Genomic DNA, 22592 nt, shown 5'->3' with positions numbered 1-22592 from the left:
AGATTTCCTCATTTGAAAGTTGTCAGTGCAAAGAGCTCTTGCAAAATATCACATTTATTGGTTTAGTTGCTGGTGTTAAAGTGTAACAATGTTTGTAAAAGTTGTGTTTTGAAAACCTTTAGATCTTTTTTCTGCTCTTTTAAAAATCTGTTTTTTGAAATGTAACTACACTGCAGTGACGTTCCAGCTGTGTCTGTTCACAAAATTTCTCACCCAGAGGAAGTCTCTCAGTCTTTTCCACTTACTGTCAACATGACTGGGTGACGGCACAATAAGAAAATATTTAAAACTTCTTTTGGCCCTCAGTCAGAACACTGAAGTGGACATATGATTTGCTGCTTCATTTATCTTTGAGGCAGCTGTAAGTGGTAGTCAACTTGCAATCCAAAACTTTGGTTCGGTTCCAGTTTGCTCTTGCCAAACATTGACAAGCTCCTGGGCAAGACACTTAACTCCGAGTTGCCCACCAATCTGCGCATTGGTGTATGAATTCACCCGTGTTTGTAAGTGTGATTGGATGAATGTGGCTTTAGAATAAAATGCTTTGAGTCATCTGTTCTTCTAGACGAGTGCCACATAAATTCAGTCCAATGACCATCACTTCAAAAATCTAAATATTTAGACTGGTAAGACTTGGACTGGATACTTTTACACTGACGAAATAGTCTTTTAAACATAGTTTGTGATCTGTGAAACCTCTACTCCATTTGTAGCAAAACTAAATATTATTTCAAGCCTGCTTGTTTTGTGTTAGGGCCACAATAGATGGAGTTTTACTGAAAACCTCCAGTTTTTGGGGAACTAAAACTTTAATTATAGATTTTTTTTAACAAAACAGTTTGCAGCTTTGTTCAACTATTTTCCATTTCCATTACTTTCCTTGTTTTTTTAGAAAGTACTTTTAATCTCCTGTCTAATAAAGCAGATATTGTGTATCGCAGTGACGTGCGGTGAGGTGTGAAGCTGGTGAGGCACTAACTTAATCGTAATCAGATATACAAGTGCAGACCACCTGCATGTTATTGTTTACATCAGAAAATGTTGTGCTTGCGGACAACGCTGGAGGGCAAAAAGACAATTCTTTTACATGCCATCCATAGCCACGCTGCCGTGGTAGAATAATTCCGTTAACTCAATGAAACTTTGAAATTTAGGTACTATTAATTTTGTGCTATATTCCACAGCAAAGGGAAAAACCATCGAAGTACAACTCAAAACCAAGTCTTTCTCGCTCTCTGCATTGGCCAGGCTACACACAGACTCGTTGCCATAACAACTGACAACAACGCCCCTAAAAACACTCAAATATTTCCCACACAAAGAGCAGAACATTCAGTTTGTTGCAGTAGTATGGCTTTAGGCTTGATGTTTATTTTGCGATTATCAATAAGTGATTGCTGTGGCAGGAGAAGAAAACTATAAATATATTGCTGCACTTGACTTTACTGGTTGGCTAGGTCGCTGTTACTGTCTCTTACTCTACAGTTGTGGAGTCACAATGTCTGGGATAATGAGCGCCCCCTGCCATGAGGCAAGGGAACTGCCTGCCTCACTTCGAATCTGTTCTCTGCCGTTTCTGATCGCTCCTCAGCACACAAAACACGTTACACACACAGTTGGTGACAAAAAACACTGTACATTATATACATAAGCTAAATTATGGAAAATCAGTTTATACATTAAATGTTTTTTAGCCATTTTGCTGGCGACGTACAGACAGGAGGAACATGCTCCTATAGAGTGGCAGCCAGTTCAGCTAGCAAGAGGTTGTGCAATCTCTGGTGAGGCTCAGCTCGCTGCTGCCTCACCAGCTGCGCTCCCAAGCATTAGAATGGGAAAATGCAAAAATTCAGCAATTTTGAAGGAAAAATAATTAAAATTGGTTAAGCTAAATAAAAATTAAATACTTTACAGTACAAACCACAGGGTGAAAATAGCAATATAAATTATTTTATCATTATATTTTTCCATTATGACAGGTGAGGCTCTGCCTCACTTGCCTCCCCTGACCGCACATCTCTGGTGTATGGTAAGTGTTACATCCCTAACTACCTTAGAAAGAAATCAAATTAATTATTTTACCTATGCATTACAAGTTTCCAATTACGATCCCTGAGACAATAAGTCTGATAATCTTTACTCTGAAGGAAGCTTAAGTCCATTTTATTCTAATCAGAGAATTCTGCTAACTTGTGTCAGTTCAATAAAATTCATCAGGTCATCATTAGTCACAGTGAGACTCATGCACAGTAAATCCCCTCATTATAAGGGGAAGAATTATGGGTAGCTGTTGGACAGTTACAGTTAGAGCTACCAGATGACGACCCGCTTTCAGTGCACCCCCCACTTCTCCCAAACAGAGCATAGCTTAATACAATAACTGCCTCTGTGGCTCCAGTCCAAGCACATCTGCTAATCCAGGCCCTGTGTGTTTGGAGATGTCAAATACTTTCAAGCTGTTATAAGGTGTGAACTGGACTGGAACAGAAAACTGGCAGGGGGGCTCAGCAATTGAACAAGGACAAGGGCCAGTATTTTGTTGTTGTTGTAAAGGTTCTGTGACTTTAGGAGCAGGTCAGACTGTTTGTCTTGAGGAAAATATAACATACATAACAGTAAGACTTGGCCTGCCCTTTGCTTTGTTAAAATAAAGCCAAGTATCTGCAGGGAAAGGTCAAAAATGAGAGTTTATCACTGTCTCCCTTTGCTTTGCAGATGAAGGCAAGAATGAAACTTCTGGTATTTGGCTTAGATGAGATGTGAACTGCCGCCTCGATATGTGATTTTCTCTGAAGTCTTTTCCTCCTGCCCCTGCCTGTACTGACACTAGTTACTATTGTCTTTTCATCTGAGCCTACTCAGCCAAAGCTGTTCTGTGAGCTGCCAGTCTTTTGTTCTAGCTTTTCCCCCCACAAAGCTGAGTGCAATGGCCTTTCGGGCAGCCTGGATTATTCATGAACGGCAGGGACGTGTGGCTGTGTCTTGCTTGGTGGTAAAAGAAGGGATTGGGGTGGATTGGGGACTTGGGCATGTGCATGGAAAAGATGGGGGGTGGTCTCAGTCACTAAGTGGAGCCAGTGCATGAGGGATGGCTCTAAATAGTTTCTCCTCTAGGAATGTGCAGCTCAGTGCAGAGAGGAGTGACTTGATTTTGGCATTACTATTATTACTAAAATGATGGATGCTACCATCCATCATTCAATGGGCAAGTTTGCTTTTTACCACCAGGGGAACACATTTTGCTACCTTTAGTGGCACTTTCAGTCATGATAGAGTGGCAATGTTGATAAAAATAAATTAGTATCAAGTTTTAAGGTTTAAACCTTGCCAGCAACACAGCTAAAAACAAACACATTTCAAACCCCTTACAGCCTGTTTTTAGTGAGCATCGAATGATGCTGTAGTGATGTTTGAGGGTCTCCTCACTGAGGGGGGTTGGTAGATACAGGAAAAAGAGGCAGAGGGGGGTGGCTGGGACTGATGCGAATTAGTGCAGCAATATGGGGATGGGCAACTGTCGAGTAACCCCCAAGGTACTGCATGTTATGCCAAGCAGAATCAGTCTTTTTTCTAAAAAGCTGGGCCTAATCTGTCAACCTCAACAAATGCTTGCAGTCTCTCTGCACTTGACAATGCCATCCCTCCTCAAAGGTGCCTTCCACATCAAGATAGGGTGTGATAGCACTTAAGTGCCAGCAGTTTTATCAGAAATAAGTGGGGGGGGGGGGGGTTTGTATTGATATAATTATTAATATGTTTTTAGTTATTATTTAGTAGTTTCATAAAATCATCATTGAATGATTAAGACTGAACACCAAAGGTGGTGTAAAAGATTTGGCTTAGTGTAAAAACTACACAAAGCCTACTGGATGGAAATGTGATTATGTAACTCTAATCAATACCTACGAGCTTGTAGCTATTTTGGTTTAAATAGAAATACGATTTTTTTTTTTCAGATTCAACTATCCTAAACATAAAACCAAGATTAGTCTTCAGCTGAATAAATTGTAATTAAATTGTGAGATGCAAGTCTTTTTGAAATATGTATCTTTACTAACAGAAATATTCAGAGTTATTTAGTGCAAATGGATGAATGTGTGAATTGATTCAGAAATTAATTAGACCTCATTTCACAGAGATTGGTTTTCCTTGCTGGGGCTTTGCTGCTATAGAGTGTTACCACCTGTTCCACTGTTTAACCCACTTTTCCTTTCCATGTTTCTTTTCTGATGGTTTAGTTATCTATTTGACCACAATATTCATGTCAGATCTGCATGTTATTGCTTTGGACTGTATTGTCCCAAGCCATAAAGATGAGTCAAGAAAGACTATTGTTTTAAACAATCACCACTCTTTCAAAGAAACAAAGGAAGTGAGTTTACAGCGAGTTCAGATCCTTCATGACAGACCAGCTAAAGAGACTTAAAAGTATGACGTGTCAGGCAAATGTAACAAGTAGCATTTTCTCCAAACAAACCACAAACGTTTTGGACACATGAATGAAATCAAGATGGTTAACTGCATACACAACCCTACGCTTAGCTAAACTAAATGCAGCATGTCAACATACAAGGACATTTTACTAAATGTCAAGTGTGGTCGTGGAGTGTTGACAATTTAGGCCTTGTTCTGGTGCCACAGGACCTTGACTTTAAATGTGGGGCCATCTGTCAGACAGTTGAAACTGGACAGAAATTGGCCTGAAGAACAACGGAAATCCTACAAGAGTGTGTGTGTGGGGGGGAGGCTTTAAGTGTGGCAATTGCTGAGTGCACTGTATAGTTCTTAAAAGTGGTAAAAACATCTTTGCGACTGACAACGTCACAAAGCAGAAAATTAGATATATCTTTTAAGTTGTTCAATTAGCTGGTGAATAAAAGATGTAGCATCATTATCAATCTGTTCCTGCGCTGTGGCTAAGTAAAAAAAAAAAGGTTAGGACAACTTGTCCTATGTAATGTACTACAAAACATTCATTGCATTAATCTAGTTTTAAGATCTGCTAAAAAATATATTTTTTATTTGTCTATGTAGAGTAAGAAAACATTAGCACCACCCCTATTCTCTCGAAAAGTCCTCTTTAGCAGCAGGACTCCCATAAGACTTGATCCTAAAATATACTGTGTGATCAAAAAAACAAAATAAAAGAAAAACTCCAGAGAGCCTTAGGCAAAGAAAAAAATGCAGACAATTTGCCTTGCTTAACACATCTGGCTCAATAGAAAGGCGTGTGCCCTTTCAGAAACACGTGGGACAGCTCTCCCTCTCACTGCTGTGCTACTGGGAGAGAACGACCATCAAACCGCATTCCAGTTATTGTTATTCTAATTAGTGTCCAGAAAAAAAAAGTGATGTGTGCATGCACACGTACACACTCACACAGAGCAAAAGCTTATTTTTGGTCGAGCACGAGGCGAAGTGGGGGTAGAGAGTCAGAGCAGCCAAGTGTGAGATAGAAGCCCTGATGTCTCCCAAGGATTCAGCCAAGACACGGGGTGAAACGGCACAATAATCAACAGGGCCTGCGGAAAGGAGCCCAGGGGAAGCTCTGCCTTCACACACAGTCGTCATGAGAATATCTTTAAGAGGACCTCCACATTCCCCTCATCCTCACACAGGCTGCCTTTATGTGACAGCTGTGCACATAAAAAGAGACAGGGCTATAAACCAGAACAACTACCCTGGCTACTGTAATTCAACATTTATCAGGCGAGAGTGAAATTAAACTGTCGTAACTCCTGACAGAGCAAAACATACACATCTCTACTTTAATGTTCATGTTTACTAGCAACAAAATATACCCACAAACTGTTTTCCTGATGCTACAGTATAAAATCTCAAATTGCTGTCTAGTGTATTGTGCAGTGTTTACTAAGTTCAACAGAACAGAATGAGTCAATCAAAAAAATGAAGACTGATTGAAAATAATGTTCACATGCAGGGTTGTGAAAAAGTATTTGACTTCTTAAATATATAGATTTTTTTTGCTTTTGCTTGTTTGCCAGATTTACAAAACCACTAAGGGGGGAAATACTTTTCCATTAACAGGCATTCAACTGTATTGTTTTATATCTTTTCTATCTTTTTGCAACAAAATGGAAATCTTTAACCACAGACACAGTTCTCCCAAAGCCCTAAAAAAATAAGCACAAAGACGTGAAATTCCAGGCCATGAGAACTCAAACCAGTTCTCAATGCATTTCATAATCCCTCTGTGAATTCAAAGCAGATTTTGCTGTGTATCTCTGGCCCATATGCTGTTTATTGATCAGAATATGGGCTCACAGTTTGTATCATTTTTGAAGTTATGTAATTTTCCTTTTACCATGTACAATAATATATGTCAATATGAAAAGTGGCATTCTGCTGTTATTTCAAAGTTACATATTCAGCTTGAATGTCAAATTCAAAGGTCTCATATGCTTTGCCTTACGTTGCATGATTACAAGCCTGGCAGGACTATTTCCAGTAGTAGGGCTAAATGCCGCAGAGACAGAGAAAAGCTGCCGAAAAACCTCATTTTGCTATTTCTTGATGGGTGCCCTGGCCCCTGGCACCGCTAAACCCTGGAGTGACGCCAGGACTGTGATTTGAGGAATTCTTATGGTTTCTGTGGCCACACAAGTGCCCCCTTTACAGGAAATTTGACATAAGCCAGCGAGGGCAAGGATCAAAAAGTAGCAATTGTGGTTTTTGCGATAAAGCTCAACAGTTGGCGGTTGTCAGTGGACAAATGACCTATTGAACCTTGTGCGAGTTCTGGGGGAAGGGGTGAGCTGTTGTAAAAGATTCAGCCAACAAACACACACCACAGGAAGTATTACATCTTTAATCCTGTAACCTTCCAATATAGATAGACATACTGGATATTATCTTGGTGTGTTTCATGCCAGACTGCAAAATTCACAAGCGTCCTCCCCCCAGTAACAGCTTAATCTGGGCTCCCCCCACACGAGCAATGGCTGCATCTCATTCATTAATGGCCAATCGTCCAGCCCTGGGAATATTGTCGGAGGGGGAGGGAGCCCATGCTTAAATTCTGCAGAGCAATTTGAATATGTAATGTGCCAGCCAAGATATAATCACCAATTCTTTTTCAGTGATTAAAGGAAACTTCAGTTGCAGTCACTTGACACAGCTTCACACTCTCACAAGCAGGATAATCAGCAGGTGTTTTCACAGATATCTCACTGCACTTCAACAAGCATGGTGTGTTTTTTTTCCCAATTTAAAAAAAATCCCACTGCTTGCGTACCATTAGAGTTTTTCAGGTCTTTCATGTCTTCATGCCAACAACAAGCATGGAGACTTGGGGACTCCCTAAGGTTTGCCAAATCCCCAGACCCCATAACCCTCTCCAGAACAAAGCCTCCCCAGTTACGCGCCTGACCCAGTAACCTGGCAGGCAGGGGGTGATAGCATACCCTGTCTTTGGACTTTTAGGGCCCCGTGTGAGTGCACAGGGCCAGTATTTGTGTACAGAGCAAAGTCACTTTAGTCAGTGGAATCAGGTCTTGTAGTGATTAGAAAGGCCCATGACAGACAGAGCCGATTGTGCTATTAAAATGTACAAGCCTAACGAGCAGAGGTGGGGAGAGTCTGACCCTGCTAATCTAGTTGGACGTAGGCAACTTTCTTTTCAGGCGCTTCAAAGAAAGGTCCTCCTACTTTCTTTACCAAAGGATTTTTTTCTCTCTCAAAGACTATCCACCAGGTGTCTGCTTAGACATGTCTAATGAAGGATACTTGACGCAACAAAGTATTATTGAGGAAATGAATCACACCTTTACCCTAGGCTGTGAGGTGAGCTGGATTAACAGCGACCATATTATCATTCTGGCACAACAATAATGGCACCTCCATCATTCACCAACCTTTCAACAGACTTTCTTATGAACCTATGGAAGTGATAATTCGATATTAAATAATCTAACAAGATGGCAAAGAGAAACCTTCATAAATGTGCTCAACAGGAAAAAAAATATATTCTCAGTTACTGAAACATTACAGAAAATATGGAAAACATCTTACCCCCTGGCTTCCCTTGAAGCAAATTACTGGCTGGTTTGATAGTGAAGCCTGTAAAGAAGGGAATAAAACATCCAATTTAAATTGCAAATCATGTTCATCTCAAATCTACAAAGTTGATAAAATATTATAGGTAAAAATATGTAGCCATTCTGCATGCCTCAGTGTTTGTTGCTATAACCACCGTTCCACAGTAAGTGTAAAGCTTAAGAGTTTCTGGCTCTAATTTGAAGAGAAGTGGGTGTAATTAATTATTCTACTGCCACCAGAAGATTTTCTTCATGTCACATTTGTTTGTGATTTATGTGTTTTTGAATATTTTTTCTGTTGTTTTTAAACATGTAATTCCAGTGGTCATTAGGTATAAAATAAAAATGTGGTTAAATATACTTTTTAAACCAAAAGACAAAGCAAGTACCCTAGATTTATCCCAGCCACCAGATGAATGTAACTCATGTTTGATCTGTTCTGACAAATTTCCACTATGACTTGTCTGGGCCAGGCCAACTCCTCTTTTATTATATGGTTTTAATAAGATTATAGTTGAGAAGGGTGAAACGAATGCAGTTTTGTACCCTTGAAAACTGAATCTGAACCAGAGGTGGACAGTGATCATATTATTTGTTGAAAGTAACAGTGTCTGCAAACCACAAAAACTGACAACATGGATCAGATAAATATGTTCACTGTTTGAACAATTTTTTTGCAGTTTTTTTTGTTGCTTTTTTTGTATTTTTTATTCAGATTTTATTTGAGTCCTACTTTTAACAATGAACTGCAAAGTTCTCTGTATTTAGAGAAAATGACAGTAAATACGATTGAACGCTAACTGTTGTGATGTAAGTACATTTTTATAAAAACGGATTCTTATAAAAGTCTAAATAATTTTTAAAACAGTGAGTTCATGTGAGGGTCCAACTGTATGCAGTGATCAATTTGTAGCAAAATAGTCATTTTTTAATCCTGTTTTCAGTAAATATTTTGTCCTTGTTGCCCATCCCTAATCTGAACAAAAAAAATCTTCAGAGTGAAGATTACATTATGTATACAGTTAATCAAACCTTGTAGAGCACCATAATATACAGTATGATACTTACTTGATTCCACATGCATTTCTATATTTCTCACAGCACATTGTATTTGATGTATGTAGTAGCTATGAACCATTAACATTAATAAAGTATCAACGGGGCATGCCGTGGTGGCGGAGGGGTTACCTGGGAGTCACGGGTTCGACTCCCAGACCCGACGACGCTTACCGCATGTCTTCCCCCCTGTCTTTCCCCTTTTCCTGTCAGCCTACTTTAAAAAAAGGGACACTAGAGCCCACAAAAAGACCCCTTGCAGGGTGATAAAAAAAATAAATAAATAAAGTATCAACACCACAGCTCCATTATTCTTATAAATGAAATATGCGATTGATATGTGTTAGTTCTTGTTTGTCAAACTTTGCAAAAACTTGTGAAGTTTGTTGTAGCCTTATGTCAATAGACATTCAGCTTCTATTTACTTTATAAAACAGGCCTTGTTGGCAGCAAAAAGCTGCAATGTAAATTTAGCACTTTTTAGAAGCTGTCTTAAAGTTTATGAGAAATTGATAGAAAATAATTTACAAACAAAAAACTAATGTGAAACAATTTTATGTGACTAAGTATATCAGCAAATATGCAGCCGATAATAAAAAGTTCAATCTCAATAAAATAAATAAAACAAAACAAGTGGTTTCATTCGTATAAAAATATATGAAGATGGCAGCCTTGGCTTTGAAAGGGTGCTGGTTGTTTCACCTCTTTATCATTTTCTTCCTGTGGCTATTGTCAACTTGGGTAACAGAAGGGAGTCATCCTTCACAGGACTGATTATACTGATCCTGTGCCAAATTGAACTCGCCAGGGAGAGTTTACAGCAGCTTAGATAAATGAGGATTTAAGGTCATTTTTAACAATCTATCGACAATACTCTTTGAATATTATCTGGAGTCACTGTTATGTGACTCAAGTAAATAAAATCGGAGGTTGCTCAATTATTTTGGTGTTATTGGGTCTTCGTATCGTTTTTCATAAGAGCCATCTATACAGGAATTACAAGGGGTGTAAAGTTTTCAGAAAATAATATAATTACATTTATAATTTTTTTTTTTTTGCCAGTTTGTTGATTCTTGCGTTGTGTGTGAATTGTGATACAGTTATTTTTTGTTTTTGGGCATGTGCACCGACTGATGGCACCCTTTGAATTTCGTTGTCCTTGTGATAATGACAATAAAGATTTATCTTATCTTATCTTATCTCTTATAATGCATTATGTAATACATGGGTACAAATGCAAAGATGCAAACCGGCCCAAAGCCACTTTAGGAATAATCAAACTATTTTCTTATGGTATGGTATGATAGATTGATCAATATTCGAATCAACTATGCTTATAAATTATTTTATTTTTTCATTGCAATGTTTTTTTTTTTCTTATAGGCTACCTCCGTTTAACTTTGTGACTGTCAAATGCTGCATTTTAGTGTTTTATTTATATTTTTTTTATTAGACCTGTTTTCAGTAAATGTGACGTTCCATTCGAAAAAAAAAAACACATTTCTTTGAGGTTTCATTCGCCTGTTTCTTTTCACCCTTGATTGTAAGCATCGGTGAAGTAGTAGCAGCTGTCAGGTTCGGGTTTCTGCAGGACAGAAACCTTCCACCCTCACAGGGGTTGTCCTCAACCGGTATTTTCTGGGGTGGTCTCCGGCTTGGAAAACTTGCTGTCCCCTCCCCTCTCTGTTTGCCTGCTGTGGCTTGGAGGAAGCTGTCAGGCTGTGGGAGAGCTCCGGAGTTTCCTCCGCTTCACGGACCAATGAGCTCCGGAGATGGGCGGGCATCAACAATACACAACAACTTTCAGAGCCAGTGCCACCGAACCCAGCTGTTTACTATCCAGCTCAACCACCAAGGTCGGGGTCCAGGTTTAGAAGCTGTATGCGACTCGGGAATGTGGCGCACACAAAAACAGACTCATTTGTTTTGACAGCGGAAAATAAAAAAAAATAAAAAAAACCCTCAACTAAATGAGCCTCCTCCTGCAGTCACAACTGTAGCTCTGTCTTTTCAAGCACTGCTGTGGGGAGAGAGCATTTTGGATAGACTAAATGATCTCTGACTAATCTAATGGGCCAACTTCACTCTGGTTGAAGGCAATAAAACAGCGTTCTGATCGAATATTACATTTATTGCAATGAGCGAAGCGAAGCAGTTTGCCTTAAAAAAAATAAACAAATGAAAACATATGCGTTCATCCTTCTACCTAAATACATTTTAAGATTCTGTAAAATTAATACATTCTTTGCCAAGTGTTTTAAGACTGTCATCGACTTTCCAATTTGTGACAACATTGGATTAATATCCCTAGGAAACGGAAGACAACTTTTCCACATGAAAACCTCGCATTCCAGTGAAATCGCTGCTTTGTTAGAATTTCCACAGACCTCGCAGAACAATATGTAGCATTTTATTTTCATCTACTGCGAATGTCCGCTGAAAGTTGTCGGCGGACTTCCGGCGTGCATTTAACTGAAAGTTTAATGGTTTAATGGTGTTTCATTTTGTCGTCCGGAAAACATCGGCGGCGGACGTTCAGCGGACGTCGTCTGAACGTTCAACGCCAGCTGCGGTGTAGCCTACATAAACCGAGAAAAAAATATCCGCTTTTAATAGTTAGAGGAAAAAAGAAAAGTTTGTTTTTAGGGAGACTATAAAAAAAAAAAAAGAGAGAGAGAGAGAGAGAACACCGAATAAAAATCTAGCCCAATTTATATTATGTTTGCTTAAGTCAGTTCGAATTATGGAATACGGGAGAATAAATTAAAAATATTAAGAATTGCATGTTTAGAGCCTAATAAATTCAGCTCTGCCTTTTCTCTGAGTGGGCGAGAATACGTTTAAATCAGCCTGCTTTTATCAGCCACCAGCCCCTTTTGGTCTGAAATTTAGACAATCCGTACTCAAAACAAAGAGCTATTTGAACTTTTATGGGTTTTTAAAAATATATATTATTTGTGCTCCGTGCGACAAGTAAACCAAGCGAATGTTTTCCAAAGCAGTTCCCGGAGTTGGGAGAGAGACGATGAAGAAAACAGAAAATGTTCCTACATGAATAATAAAAGCCACAGCAGCTTTAAAGTTAAAGCCGGTGTTCTTGCTTACCTTCAGGTTCTGGGAGGCTTCCAGGGTCCGGATGGCCGTGTCAGTGAGTTTGACGTGGTAAAGACTTTGACTCGGGTTGTTTTTGTTAATTTTTCCACAGGAGAGCCCATACCGACGCTCCTGTCTCAGCGCTGCCATTTCTACAACTGAAGCCCATTGGTGACATTCTGCCCGGAACGTCACGGAGAAGAAGGCGTGGGGGCGGAGCTAACACACGTACGCTCACACCCCCAAGTACCAGCGCACACGCATTCTTGAAATGTTAAAGTAAATATGTGTGCAAAGCTTCTTTTATTTTCGGTTTTTTTTTTTACTTTCGGTTCTCTGGTCAGTATTTTTGGCCATCATTGTCACTCCGGTTGCTTGAAGTCTGTTTTTTTTTTCTTTGATGTATTTTGGCCCATGGGTCAGATCCAAGTCTCGCTCCTTTTGATTTAGGTAAATACACTTTGAATTTTCTCACTACTTATACAGACACACACACACACACGCATACAAACGTTATACCAGGAAGTAAATGCATTTGTAAACATGACTCACAAAACAAATGTCATTTTACTCAGGATGTTTATGCTGTTCACTCATTTTTATTTATAACTTTTCTATTATTGTAAAAGGTTTGTTTTATCGACATCATGCTATTAGTTCTAGCTATGTAACATGTTATCTTACTGCAACTATCAACAATGCTGCTTAGTATGTTGCAAATGCAACATGTAGGCTCACATAAAACATTTAAGAAAGGCTGTAAAGGTCCAACTTACTCAACAGACAGAACAATACATGTTGGGATCAAATGGAAGTGAGAAAACAATTTGGATACAATTTTTTTTGAAAAACTAAAAGTTTTTTTTTTTTTAACGAACTGAAAAAGATCACAAACTTGTTTTTTATTTAATTTTTTTAAAGGATCTAATCAGTGAAAAATATTCAACCTCAGTTTGTCTTCTTCATGGGCCTGGGAAAGCTTTGTGGTCCTAATTCAAAAGTTTTCTGTTTTGTGTTTTTACCACTAAAGTAAAGGTTTAATCTATCGCTTAGTGTTTTTCAGTTATTATTATTATTATTATTTTGTTCACGTTAAGTACTTTAAATTTTGAACTGGAGACCATGATATTCTATCCAGACACATTGAAACTAAAATATTCATTTTGTGTCAATGGAAAGCTACAAAGCTAAATCTTACTTTGACTGTTAGCTGCTAAGTGGCTAAAATGACATATGGTTAAAATGATAAAGGTTTCTTAAATTCTTACTCAACAACTACTCCGTTTTATAGTTCAAAGTAAGAGCCTCAAATGCAGAGTTAAACTTAAAACACTAATCTTACCTCTGGGCTTTCTAAATAATATCTCAATGTTATTTTACAAGACAATCTCATACCGACAGTAACTAGATAGAGACAATACATGCCCAGACATCATATTAAAATTAGCCCATTTTATCTTCATTGTAGTGTGAAGTAATCTTTAAAAAATAATTTTATATAAGATGAGATAACTATAGCAACCAGAAATATTAATAGAGGATGCTGAAAAATACAAATACTGAACATACTCATTCAATACTTCTGTGTGGACACATAAAAACAAGAATAAATTAAAAACAACAAAAGTGTAGGAAAACAATTTTTTGTGTGAAAAATAATCCTTTAAGGTTTTGAATACAAACCTTCAAAAACAAAACAAAACAAAAAAAACCAATATTGACACATGCAAAACATCTGCCTGTCAGAGAAATTAAATGCCAGAAATGGAATTTGGATTAATTTAATCCTGACGGATAACATCCTTTGATGTGGATTAAAGAATGAGTCAGAGAGGCAGTGTTTATTTATGAAATGTGGAAATGTAGAGTGATATTGGTGTTACAGCGATCAACAAACCTGTGTTTGAAAGCAATGTCAAAAACATTTCATTCACCATTGTTGCCACATTTGTTTTATTAAGCATCATAGTGTTTGTCAAGTAGAAATAGAAATCCATCTGATGTCTCAGAATGGGGAAATTCTAATACAGTAATACGTTGGTAATGATTATCAACTGTTCATCTACTCCTTATTCCTTTGCACCATCCTCCTCTCCCTCTTTTAGGCTTCTGATTTTAGGTGCTAATATCTGAATCACTTAATGTCATTACAGACGTCCAAGTGGCTAAAATATTTATTGTCAGGTAGAATTTCAATGCACTGCTCCTGAAATGCTGTAGCCTGACAAGTATTACACCCTCATAGTGCTTTGAGATTGTAATATTCCATACTGACAGTGTGCTGATTATTTCACTTTGATATAGGGAAATCATTTTTTACCCATTAGAAAAACAAACCGCACAAAAATAAATACTTTAATGCTACTTGTGATAGACTTATAACTGCACTATGCTGCCATGAAAAATAATATATAATCTTCACTGTATGTAAACTTGAGTTTTCAGCTCTAATGGCTTTTGAATGATGTCACTGTTTAAAAAGCTAAACCCCAAAACATCTTAAAAGGTTCGGCTTTGTTAAATATTTGCTCAGAGCTTTGATAAGCATCGTATTCCTAAGAAAAAAAATAACATTTCTTTCTGTGAGATCATGTTTATATGTTAGGCAAAAAATGCATTGATTCTCAAAAGTTTGAACATGGCACTTTTTATGTAATCAATAATCTGGTGTACTCCTTACTTTCTGCTGGCTGCAGGTTGTCTTCATTTGAATTTTGAGATTAAATACTTTCTAATATAACTCAATGTAACCAAATTGGGTGCTTCTTTCATCAAAAATATTAGTAAACATCACTAAATTGTCACAATATTACACATGTGTTGAGCAGAACGACAGTGGAGTCATTAAGAAGCTTACAGGCGTTCTGTCAGATTAGGTTTTTTCTCCTTCTAATCCTGTAGATTACCACTGCACAGCCTGCTGGCTGTGAGTCCTTCGTTGCGCTGTGCAGGTTCTTTACATTGATATATTTTTTTGTAGCCACCACATTGATGAATTAAGTTGACTAAGATGGATGCAAGCTGTTGAGGAGAGGTCAAAGGGAGGCGGAATTGCAGATTTTGCAGGTGGGACAAAAGCTTTAAAAACATCATATGTGACTGGGTAAAGTAGGAATGCATTCTGAGATGGATTATCCAAAACACAACATGGATTCCTAAATGTTTTTATGGAGATATATTTTTTTGTCTAAACAAAGAATAGGTGCTGGTGAGAGCAACAACCCTACACCTCAGTGGGTCATCGGCTGAGCAAATAGGATCATCTCTTCTTGGGACTAATGCAGATGGTCTCCATCGCTCAGTGAAATGGAGACAGAGCCATGTTGTGAAGAGCGGAGGGATGGTGTGTTGGATCCCACAGAGCCTGAGGTAGTGGAACGCATTTCTGAACCTGCAGACTGCGATCCTCTGAACAAACTGCCTTGTGGGCCTCCAGAACAAGGTGAAGAACTCTGTGGGAAAGAACCATCTGAAATCGAGAACCATGCAGTAGAGAGTAAAGACACAGAGATAAAAAGCGTATCCAACTGCGAGCAAGAGAGAGAACAAGCAGAATGCAAGGTAGAGAAAAAACTGAAGAAAACAAACAGCTGGAAGATGGTCCGGTTTCAAGACCCCTCGACGGAAGAGGATGTTGTGGAGAGGGACAGCTCTGCAGAGATTCTCTTTCCAGAATATGCTGTGGAGGAATGGACATGTGCTCAGTTTGAGGAGCTCTTCATGGCAGAGGACTGGGAGAACATCACAGGTACGAACACATGAAATGAATCATCTAAACTCCTAATATTGGAAAGTATTTTAAATATCGAACTGTTAAACCAACTGCAATAACTGGAAGTCCTTGTGGGTAGTTTCTTATAAATCCAGATTTGACTAGATTTTGTACTTTACTCTGCTTTTATGCAGAGGACCAGCTGTTGAGGAAGAAAATTCTGGAATCAGGAGACGAACAGGTCCCACGCTCCACCTGGGGTCAAGAGGTCACTGTGAAGATGCAGGGTGTTCTTGAGGACCGGACTGTGGTGGAGAAGGACTGCAAACTTGTCTTTGTTATCGGAGAGGGAGATGTAATACAGGTGATACTCCAGTGCTTTTCTTGAAAGATTCTATTGTGTGTGTGCATGTGTGTGTGTGTTGCCTCAAAAAAGTAAAAAAAATCTGCATAGTCATGGTCTCACAGCACAGGCTTAATGATATCGGATGAGGGATGTTCGTAATTCTTTAAATCTGGAAATAACAAAAGGGTTATTCAGACTGACAGGTAATTAAAGTGTGAGCTGTTTTCTAAACACTGTTCCAATACATTTTCCAATATGTTGCTGTTGGGCATGAATCCTTATGACTCAAATTTTGGTCGCTTGGATTTTTTTTTTGTCGAAATCAAATCTATTAGTCAACCTTAACATTTTTTTATGTTTCAGTTAAACAAATATGCAGTGAAAAGAATCTAAAGGGTGGTGCGACTTTAACTAGATCCTTCGACTTTAGAAAGATGGGGGCTTTTTTAATCTCCTGAAACATTTGGGTCAGACGTTGAGGAGTTCAAATTTCAACAATATGAAGATGTCAAATTTTCTGATATATTGTCCTATTTTTAATAAATGCATTTAAAAGGTTCAAGTCAAATCTACAGCAAATATTTTGACAATGTTCAGACTTAAAATATAAAATACAAAAGTGATTTAAAAAACCAAAGGCACTTCTCTGCTGCTTTACCGGCATGTTTACAGTCCTAAAAAACATGTAACCATGTCTTCATCTGTTCCCTTACCTGAGTAAATATCTACAGGTGCATGCATGGATTAAGCTGTTAAAAGAAGATGAAGAAACAGCATGTAACCATTTTCGAGGCAGAAATGGACTCTGTTTGGACTAACTCCTTTTGAGATTGTCAAACTTTTTAGAAGGGAATATAAATATAAATATTGTTATATATTCATGTAGAACTTGAAAATAGGGAAACAAAACACTTTGTGACGTTTTGAGATGGCGTACAAACCCCCACTAAAGCTTTTACAAAATATTCAGAGGTAGAAGGGATTTTCTCACTGAAGTTTTAGGGTAATTACCTGCTCATAATGGTACATTGTCTTCTTGCCAAATAGAAGATAGTCTGGACCAGGGCTTCACAAACTTTGAAGATTCTGACCCACAGAATAACAATGGAAGACTCTCATGACACAGACTGTTGAATGTGAACTTTTCTACCAAGTCAGTGAGAAAGAGGGACAATGATGCCATAAACAGCTTCCACAGCTACTGCATTGCTTCTATTTAGATGAACCGACTGTTTTCATCTCCTCTAAAATTTATAGCAACTCAAGACCTCCCACTTGTTCATCTGTGACAGCAGCTCTAATTGTCTGGATCACAAAAGGTCTGGGTTAAAACTTTTTAACTTTCATGAGGTCGGTGGTCCCTTCATGGTGCCATTGGATTCCATCTAGGCATTTTCCAGGTGACAGTTGAGGAGTTACACTTCTACAAGCTCACTCATTTAGCTTTGAAATCTGAACAGGAAAAGATAATATATTAAAATCTGTCAGTTAACTGAAATATGCGACAAATCAACATACATGTGTTTTTGTTTAACTATGCAATTGGCTGGATGTGAAACAAGCCACAGAAGTGTTCTAAGTAATGTGTTTCTTGACACCTGTAGGCTCTAGAGGAGTGTGTCATGTCCATGCAGAAGGGGGAGATCACATTACTGGTGGCTGATTCCCAGTATGCCTATGGACTTCTGGGAAGGTAAGGATTTTCCAGTTGATTTTGTTTATTGTAATCTTAGAAATTAGAAAACATACTCAGAACAGGTTCAACAGGATTAAGGCTCTTATCTTTACTTTGACAATAATGACATCAAAATGCCATCTTTAGCCTCTTGAACCTGTTGCTGTGGGGGCAGTCTGTGCATCCTGAGTTATCGGGGTTAATGGACCATAAACAGGAGCAGATGGCTTTGTCTGAACACAATTCAGGAGCAACCTATCCGTGGTGTGTCTGTAACCTCCTAACCTATGGGGTAACCCTACTCATATTACAGCCAATAGCTTGGGTTTATAACCTTTTCACCAGTGAAGAGCCAGTATAAACGGAGAAACCACATAGTAACTGCTGCCTAAAACCTGTTCTTTACAGTTCAGTTGTTTGCTCAAGATAAACTGAACAGGCAAAAGCGAGTTATTCTGTTCATATCTAGCAAAATGCAAATCAGTAATTATATCATATTTTATGTCACACCGCATAAACACTTCATAAAACCATCTAACGATCAAATCTGATGATTTATTTAGTTGTCAGTGCTTACACAGGGATAATTGACAGTAATATTTAGTCAGGCTGTGATGCAATTTTATTAAAAAGGCAATATCATCAACTGTCATTAGAGCCAATTATAAATTAATAGATTAAAGCACACAATGTTGATCCAAATATGTTTTTCAGGGAAGCAAACTGTGATCATTATAGCTTGAGAAACCCATAAAATAAAATATTTCCCAGAATTTTTCTACAGACAGAACACTCATCAGCAGAAAAGCTGCTTTAACTCCCATTTGTTTGCTGAATAATGTCATGTGGCAGTAAAAGCGAGAAAAGGGGCAGAATTCATTGCTCGATTTATGACCCACCTGTAGTTTTATAGCTAAGGAGAAAATATAGACCATTGTCATCAAAAAACAAATACACAAAAAAATCTAACATTCAAACATTTTGTAGTGAGAGCTTGTTTTTTTTCTCTTGTATAAAACAGTTTTTTTTTGCTTTGTTTTTTTAACCTGTTTTAAGTGCTGCACATTAGCCAGTGTTTGTATAGCGAGTACTCTGCAAAGAACACAGCCTGTGAGAAAAGAATCTCTTTCCATGTCGTGTGTGGAGCAGGAGGCAGCAGGAGGCTGGTTAATGATTGTTTTGATGCCACTGATTAGGGTTGTGTGCTGTGCGGTCAAACCTTACTTGAACCACAAGGTAGAGAATCAGAGCTTCGTGTCTGCTTTTCCAATATGATTCATTTAACTGATGTGCGTTACCCTAAACTGTTTTTTCTCGGGTCAAGGAATATGAAGTGTTTTAGTTAAAAAATATTGTCAGTTTCTCTGATTTGAGTTGAGCCAAATCTTTTATTTAGATCTCTTTTAGTCTTTGTTGCTCTTACTACTTGTAGAGAGGCTAAACAGTTTATTAAATATTTGATTATAAGAGATGCAAAAACAATAATAAAATAAAATACAAGCAGCAACATATGTCATGTTTGAATGCGGATTGAGTGACCTCAGCATGCCTGTACAATAATGTGACAGACAGGGAGACAATGGGGGAAATCTCATTAGCCTCTTTCTGTTCTCTGGCATATGCACTGATTGAACTCTGTCAATCCTCTGCTGCAAACAGAGCTGTTAAGAGCACATCAGGGAGTGCAAAGCTGGTCAGACAGTATGATTCATCACTGCAGCCTGTAGGATCTGTCGCTCATACAGTCTACATTCTGCTGGCAGCACTGTCAAGGATGCACACACCCCTAGAGATGGTGGGAGCATTAGCTTGATTGTTGCAACAAAAAGAGTTCATCAGAATGAATTGTAGGAGGCACTAATGTTTATCTGGATAAATAGGTGAACATTCAGTGAGTTTACCATGTTGCCCCCATTTAAGAAGCTTAGGAGAATCTCCAAACATATTTATATCACTTGAACATTTTTACATTTACAATCACAACAATCCACGTATTTTACCAATATTTTATGCAACAGAGTGAGGCAACTTAGTGCAAATTTATGAAGCAGAATAAAAGTCTGTTTGTATGGAACAGAAATCTGATCAGTGTGACATACAGTTGTATTGAACCCTCAGTTGTGTCTTTGTAGATCCAGGTCCTCTCATTAATCTGTTGGAAGTATGTCTCAAATAGCTTTAGAGATCTAGAAAGAATATCTCTGCTCTGTTGCTGGTTCTGCTCTGTAAAACAGCTCTATTGAGGGCATTTATGAATGCCTCCTCAGACCAAAGCCTGTTGTTCCACATATTGGTTTTGTCCCACATGGCATGTGGTAAATTTTTACCTCTTTTGTTCAACAATAGCTTTCTTATTGCCACTTCAGTACAGGCTTCAAAATCTAATCTTCTTTGTGTGGTATGAAAATAAAATAACTCTCTCAGAGTTTTTCTGTTTGTGACCACCTGCTCACAGGTCCAGGGTTGATTAAGACTCCAGGTTGTTTCTTAGTGCATCTCTACTTCTGACTGCCAGATCTGCTTGGTTTTAACTGATGTGTCTCATTATTATGGGCTATGTGTTTGTAATTCACCACTACAATGAGGGAAATTATGATTATGTTTTTTTTCTCTGAAAAAATGGAAAAGTGTACTTTGATTAGCTTCATGTAATAAATGTTCTCTCTTCCTCCTTCTTGCAAACTAATCTCTCTTCTTATCATCCCATGTAACATGACACAGTGAAACACTAGCACTTCTGCTTTTCATTACAATAGGCACTTGCAATTACACAGGTGGAATGACTCACTCGCCAGACAGTTGCACTGGCCTCTGTCAATTTTATTAGTTTTTATGTGCAGTCTCTCCTCCCCTGGGTCCATGTGCGTAAGCATGCTGTCCTCTCCAAGAAGGAGGATGTCCTCTGATCACTATGTGACTCACTCTGCAGAGCCACCTGGCTAAAATGAATAATGTGACCTTTGTGACGCTCTGCTGTGAAAAACACAATATGAAAATTGAACCATTTGTCTCTTTTGATGCTTCCTCTCTGCAAGAAAACTCTAGCAAACACTCTGATGTTTGGTGTAGCTTAAACTTATTTATAGAGCAGATGTTGTTTTTTTTGCTATAAAATCAACAGCTGAACTCTTGACTGTGAAGTCACGTGATCTAAACTAGTTTGACTGTAGCTTTTTTGGCTCTGTGTTTCTCTTTCCCGGTACGGTCACAGCAAGTTGACGAGAAAACCACACCCAGATCTCATACTTCGGGAGTGGGCCAGCAAGCACTGACAGCTGCAGTGCTGCAGATAACATCGGGCTCAGCTCCCAATGAGCACGCTCTCTTCAGTTTGCAACAGTGCTGCTACACTGCCGTGTACTTTCAACAGGTTAAAGTTGAACTAAAATCAAGCAATAATTAAATTCTGGATGATGCAAATAGGTTGAATAACTTTTGAAATTTAGATGTCCGTTTCTTCGACATCGTGGCTGGACTTTTTTTTGTTGCTTTTTTTTTACCACTTGAATCACTGTTTGAACTGCACGTCAGTCATCTAATCTCCCTGGATGTTTACCTTTCCCCTCTACCAGCAGGAGGCTTATCTCTCACATCAACATTATTGTCTGTGGTATAGCACTGCTCATAGTTAAAACTACTTCTGCTTTCTGCGATCCGAGTAAATTTAATGGGAAAGTAAATGTCCTCTAGCAAAATATGCTTTTATTGAGCTTCTGCAGGATATAAGTTTTCAATACAAGAGACGTTGAGTAGAAACTGCAAAATAAATAGACGAAGCATTGTCCTTGATCTTGCTTGATTGACTATTTTGTAAATATATTTCTCTCAAATCAATCTTAACTCCCTTTTGTATGTGATACACATAATTAGCTGTGTCATCACTTCCTTTTATCTTTGTATTTTCTGTGAACAAACCATTTTGTATTTAAAGTACTCATACTAGAATTTTTAAAACTCATTCTTTTCAGTTGTGCTCAGGCATGTTGCTCATAATTCATTCTCTTGCCAAGAAGCAAGAAATGTAAAAAGAAAAAAAAAACGCGTGAGAGGAAAAGATGAACACAAGGCAGTTTTGAACAACACTGTTGCTGAAGCATTAATGCATAAAACAATGACAATCCCCAAAAACAAACAAAAACAAATTACATTTGCAGAGAAGGTCTTAATGCTCATTTCAGATTTATATATATTTAAAAAAAAAATCAGTTCTCTTTTTTTTTTTTTTTTTGCTTGGTCGTTCATACTACTAATTAAATATGACCACAATCAGACTTCTGTGTAATCGGTTTACAACCCCAAAGTGACCCACATGCACAGAAGAAGAACGATGATGTCAGACAACAGTTCACTGTTTACAAAGTAATAATGGATGGAAATGTTTATAGGTTGCTTTTAAAATTCATTCAACAGCTGGAGCTGACATTATTGTCACAAGATCATGATACGAAGGAAGCTAATAAATAATATGGTGCTTTGTGGAGCATTGACTTCACATTCTCTAGAAAAGATGTGATCACAGGCGGGAGTAGTAAGAGTATGCTGTGATGCACTTCAGTGACACAGAATTATTTCATAATTTCATAATTATAATATTCAGTCACTGTTTAAATCTGGATTTACCATGTCTAGCATCTGTTGGTAAAGAATTATGAT

The 22592-nt window shown here is 38.1% G+C and overlaps 2 protein-coding genes across 7 annotated transcripts in view; one reads left to right on the top strand and one right to left on the bottom strand.

The window, feature by feature from the left end:
* Window positions 1-12437, bottom strand: part of LOC102217502 (RNA polymerase II elongation factor ELL-like) — a 29247-nt gene extending 16810 nt beyond the window's left edge. Inside the window, exons 1-2 of the mRNA XM_014468486.2 lie at window positions 12219-12437; window positions 8032-8079 (exon numbers count right to left, since the gene is read on the bottom strand). Of these exons, the coding sequence (XP_014323972.1) occupies window positions 8032-8079; window positions 12219-12356 (186 nt within the window). The 5' untranslated portion in view covers window positions 12357-12437. The remainder of the gene's footprint in view (window positions 1-8031; window positions 8080-12218) is intronic.
* LOC102217752 (peptidyl-prolyl cis-trans isomerase FKBP8-like) overlaps window positions 12402-22592 on the top strand; it is a 29574-nt gene continuing 19383 nt past the window's right edge. The window contains exons 1-4 of one of the 6 annotated variants that reach the window (XM_023325199.1): window positions 12402-12485; window positions 15404-15954; window positions 16113-16282; window positions 17869-17957. In XM_023325199.1, the coding sequence (XP_023180967.1) occupies window positions 15513-15954; window positions 16113-16282; window positions 17869-17957 (701 nt within the window). In that variant the 5' untranslated portion in view covers window positions 12402-12485; window positions 15404-15512. Of the gene's footprint in view, window positions 12486-12578; window positions 12657-14644; window positions 15955-16112; window positions 16283-17868; window positions 17958-22592 lie in introns of those variants that run through there. The other 5 variants (XM_023325183.1, XM_023325177.1, XM_005798270.2 and 2 more) reach the window with 5 other exon arrangements.

The sequence above is a fragment of the Xiphophorus maculatus genome, chromosome 2 (assembly GCF_002775205.1).
Source record: "Xiphophorus maculatus strain JP 163 A chromosome 2, X_maculatus-5.0-male, whole genome shotgun sequence".
Classification (NCBI taxonomy): Eukaryota; Metazoa; Chordata; class Actinopteri; order Cyprinodontiformes; family Poeciliidae; genus Xiphophorus; species Xiphophorus maculatus.
This window is presented reverse-complemented; position numbering and strand designations above follow the sequence as displayed.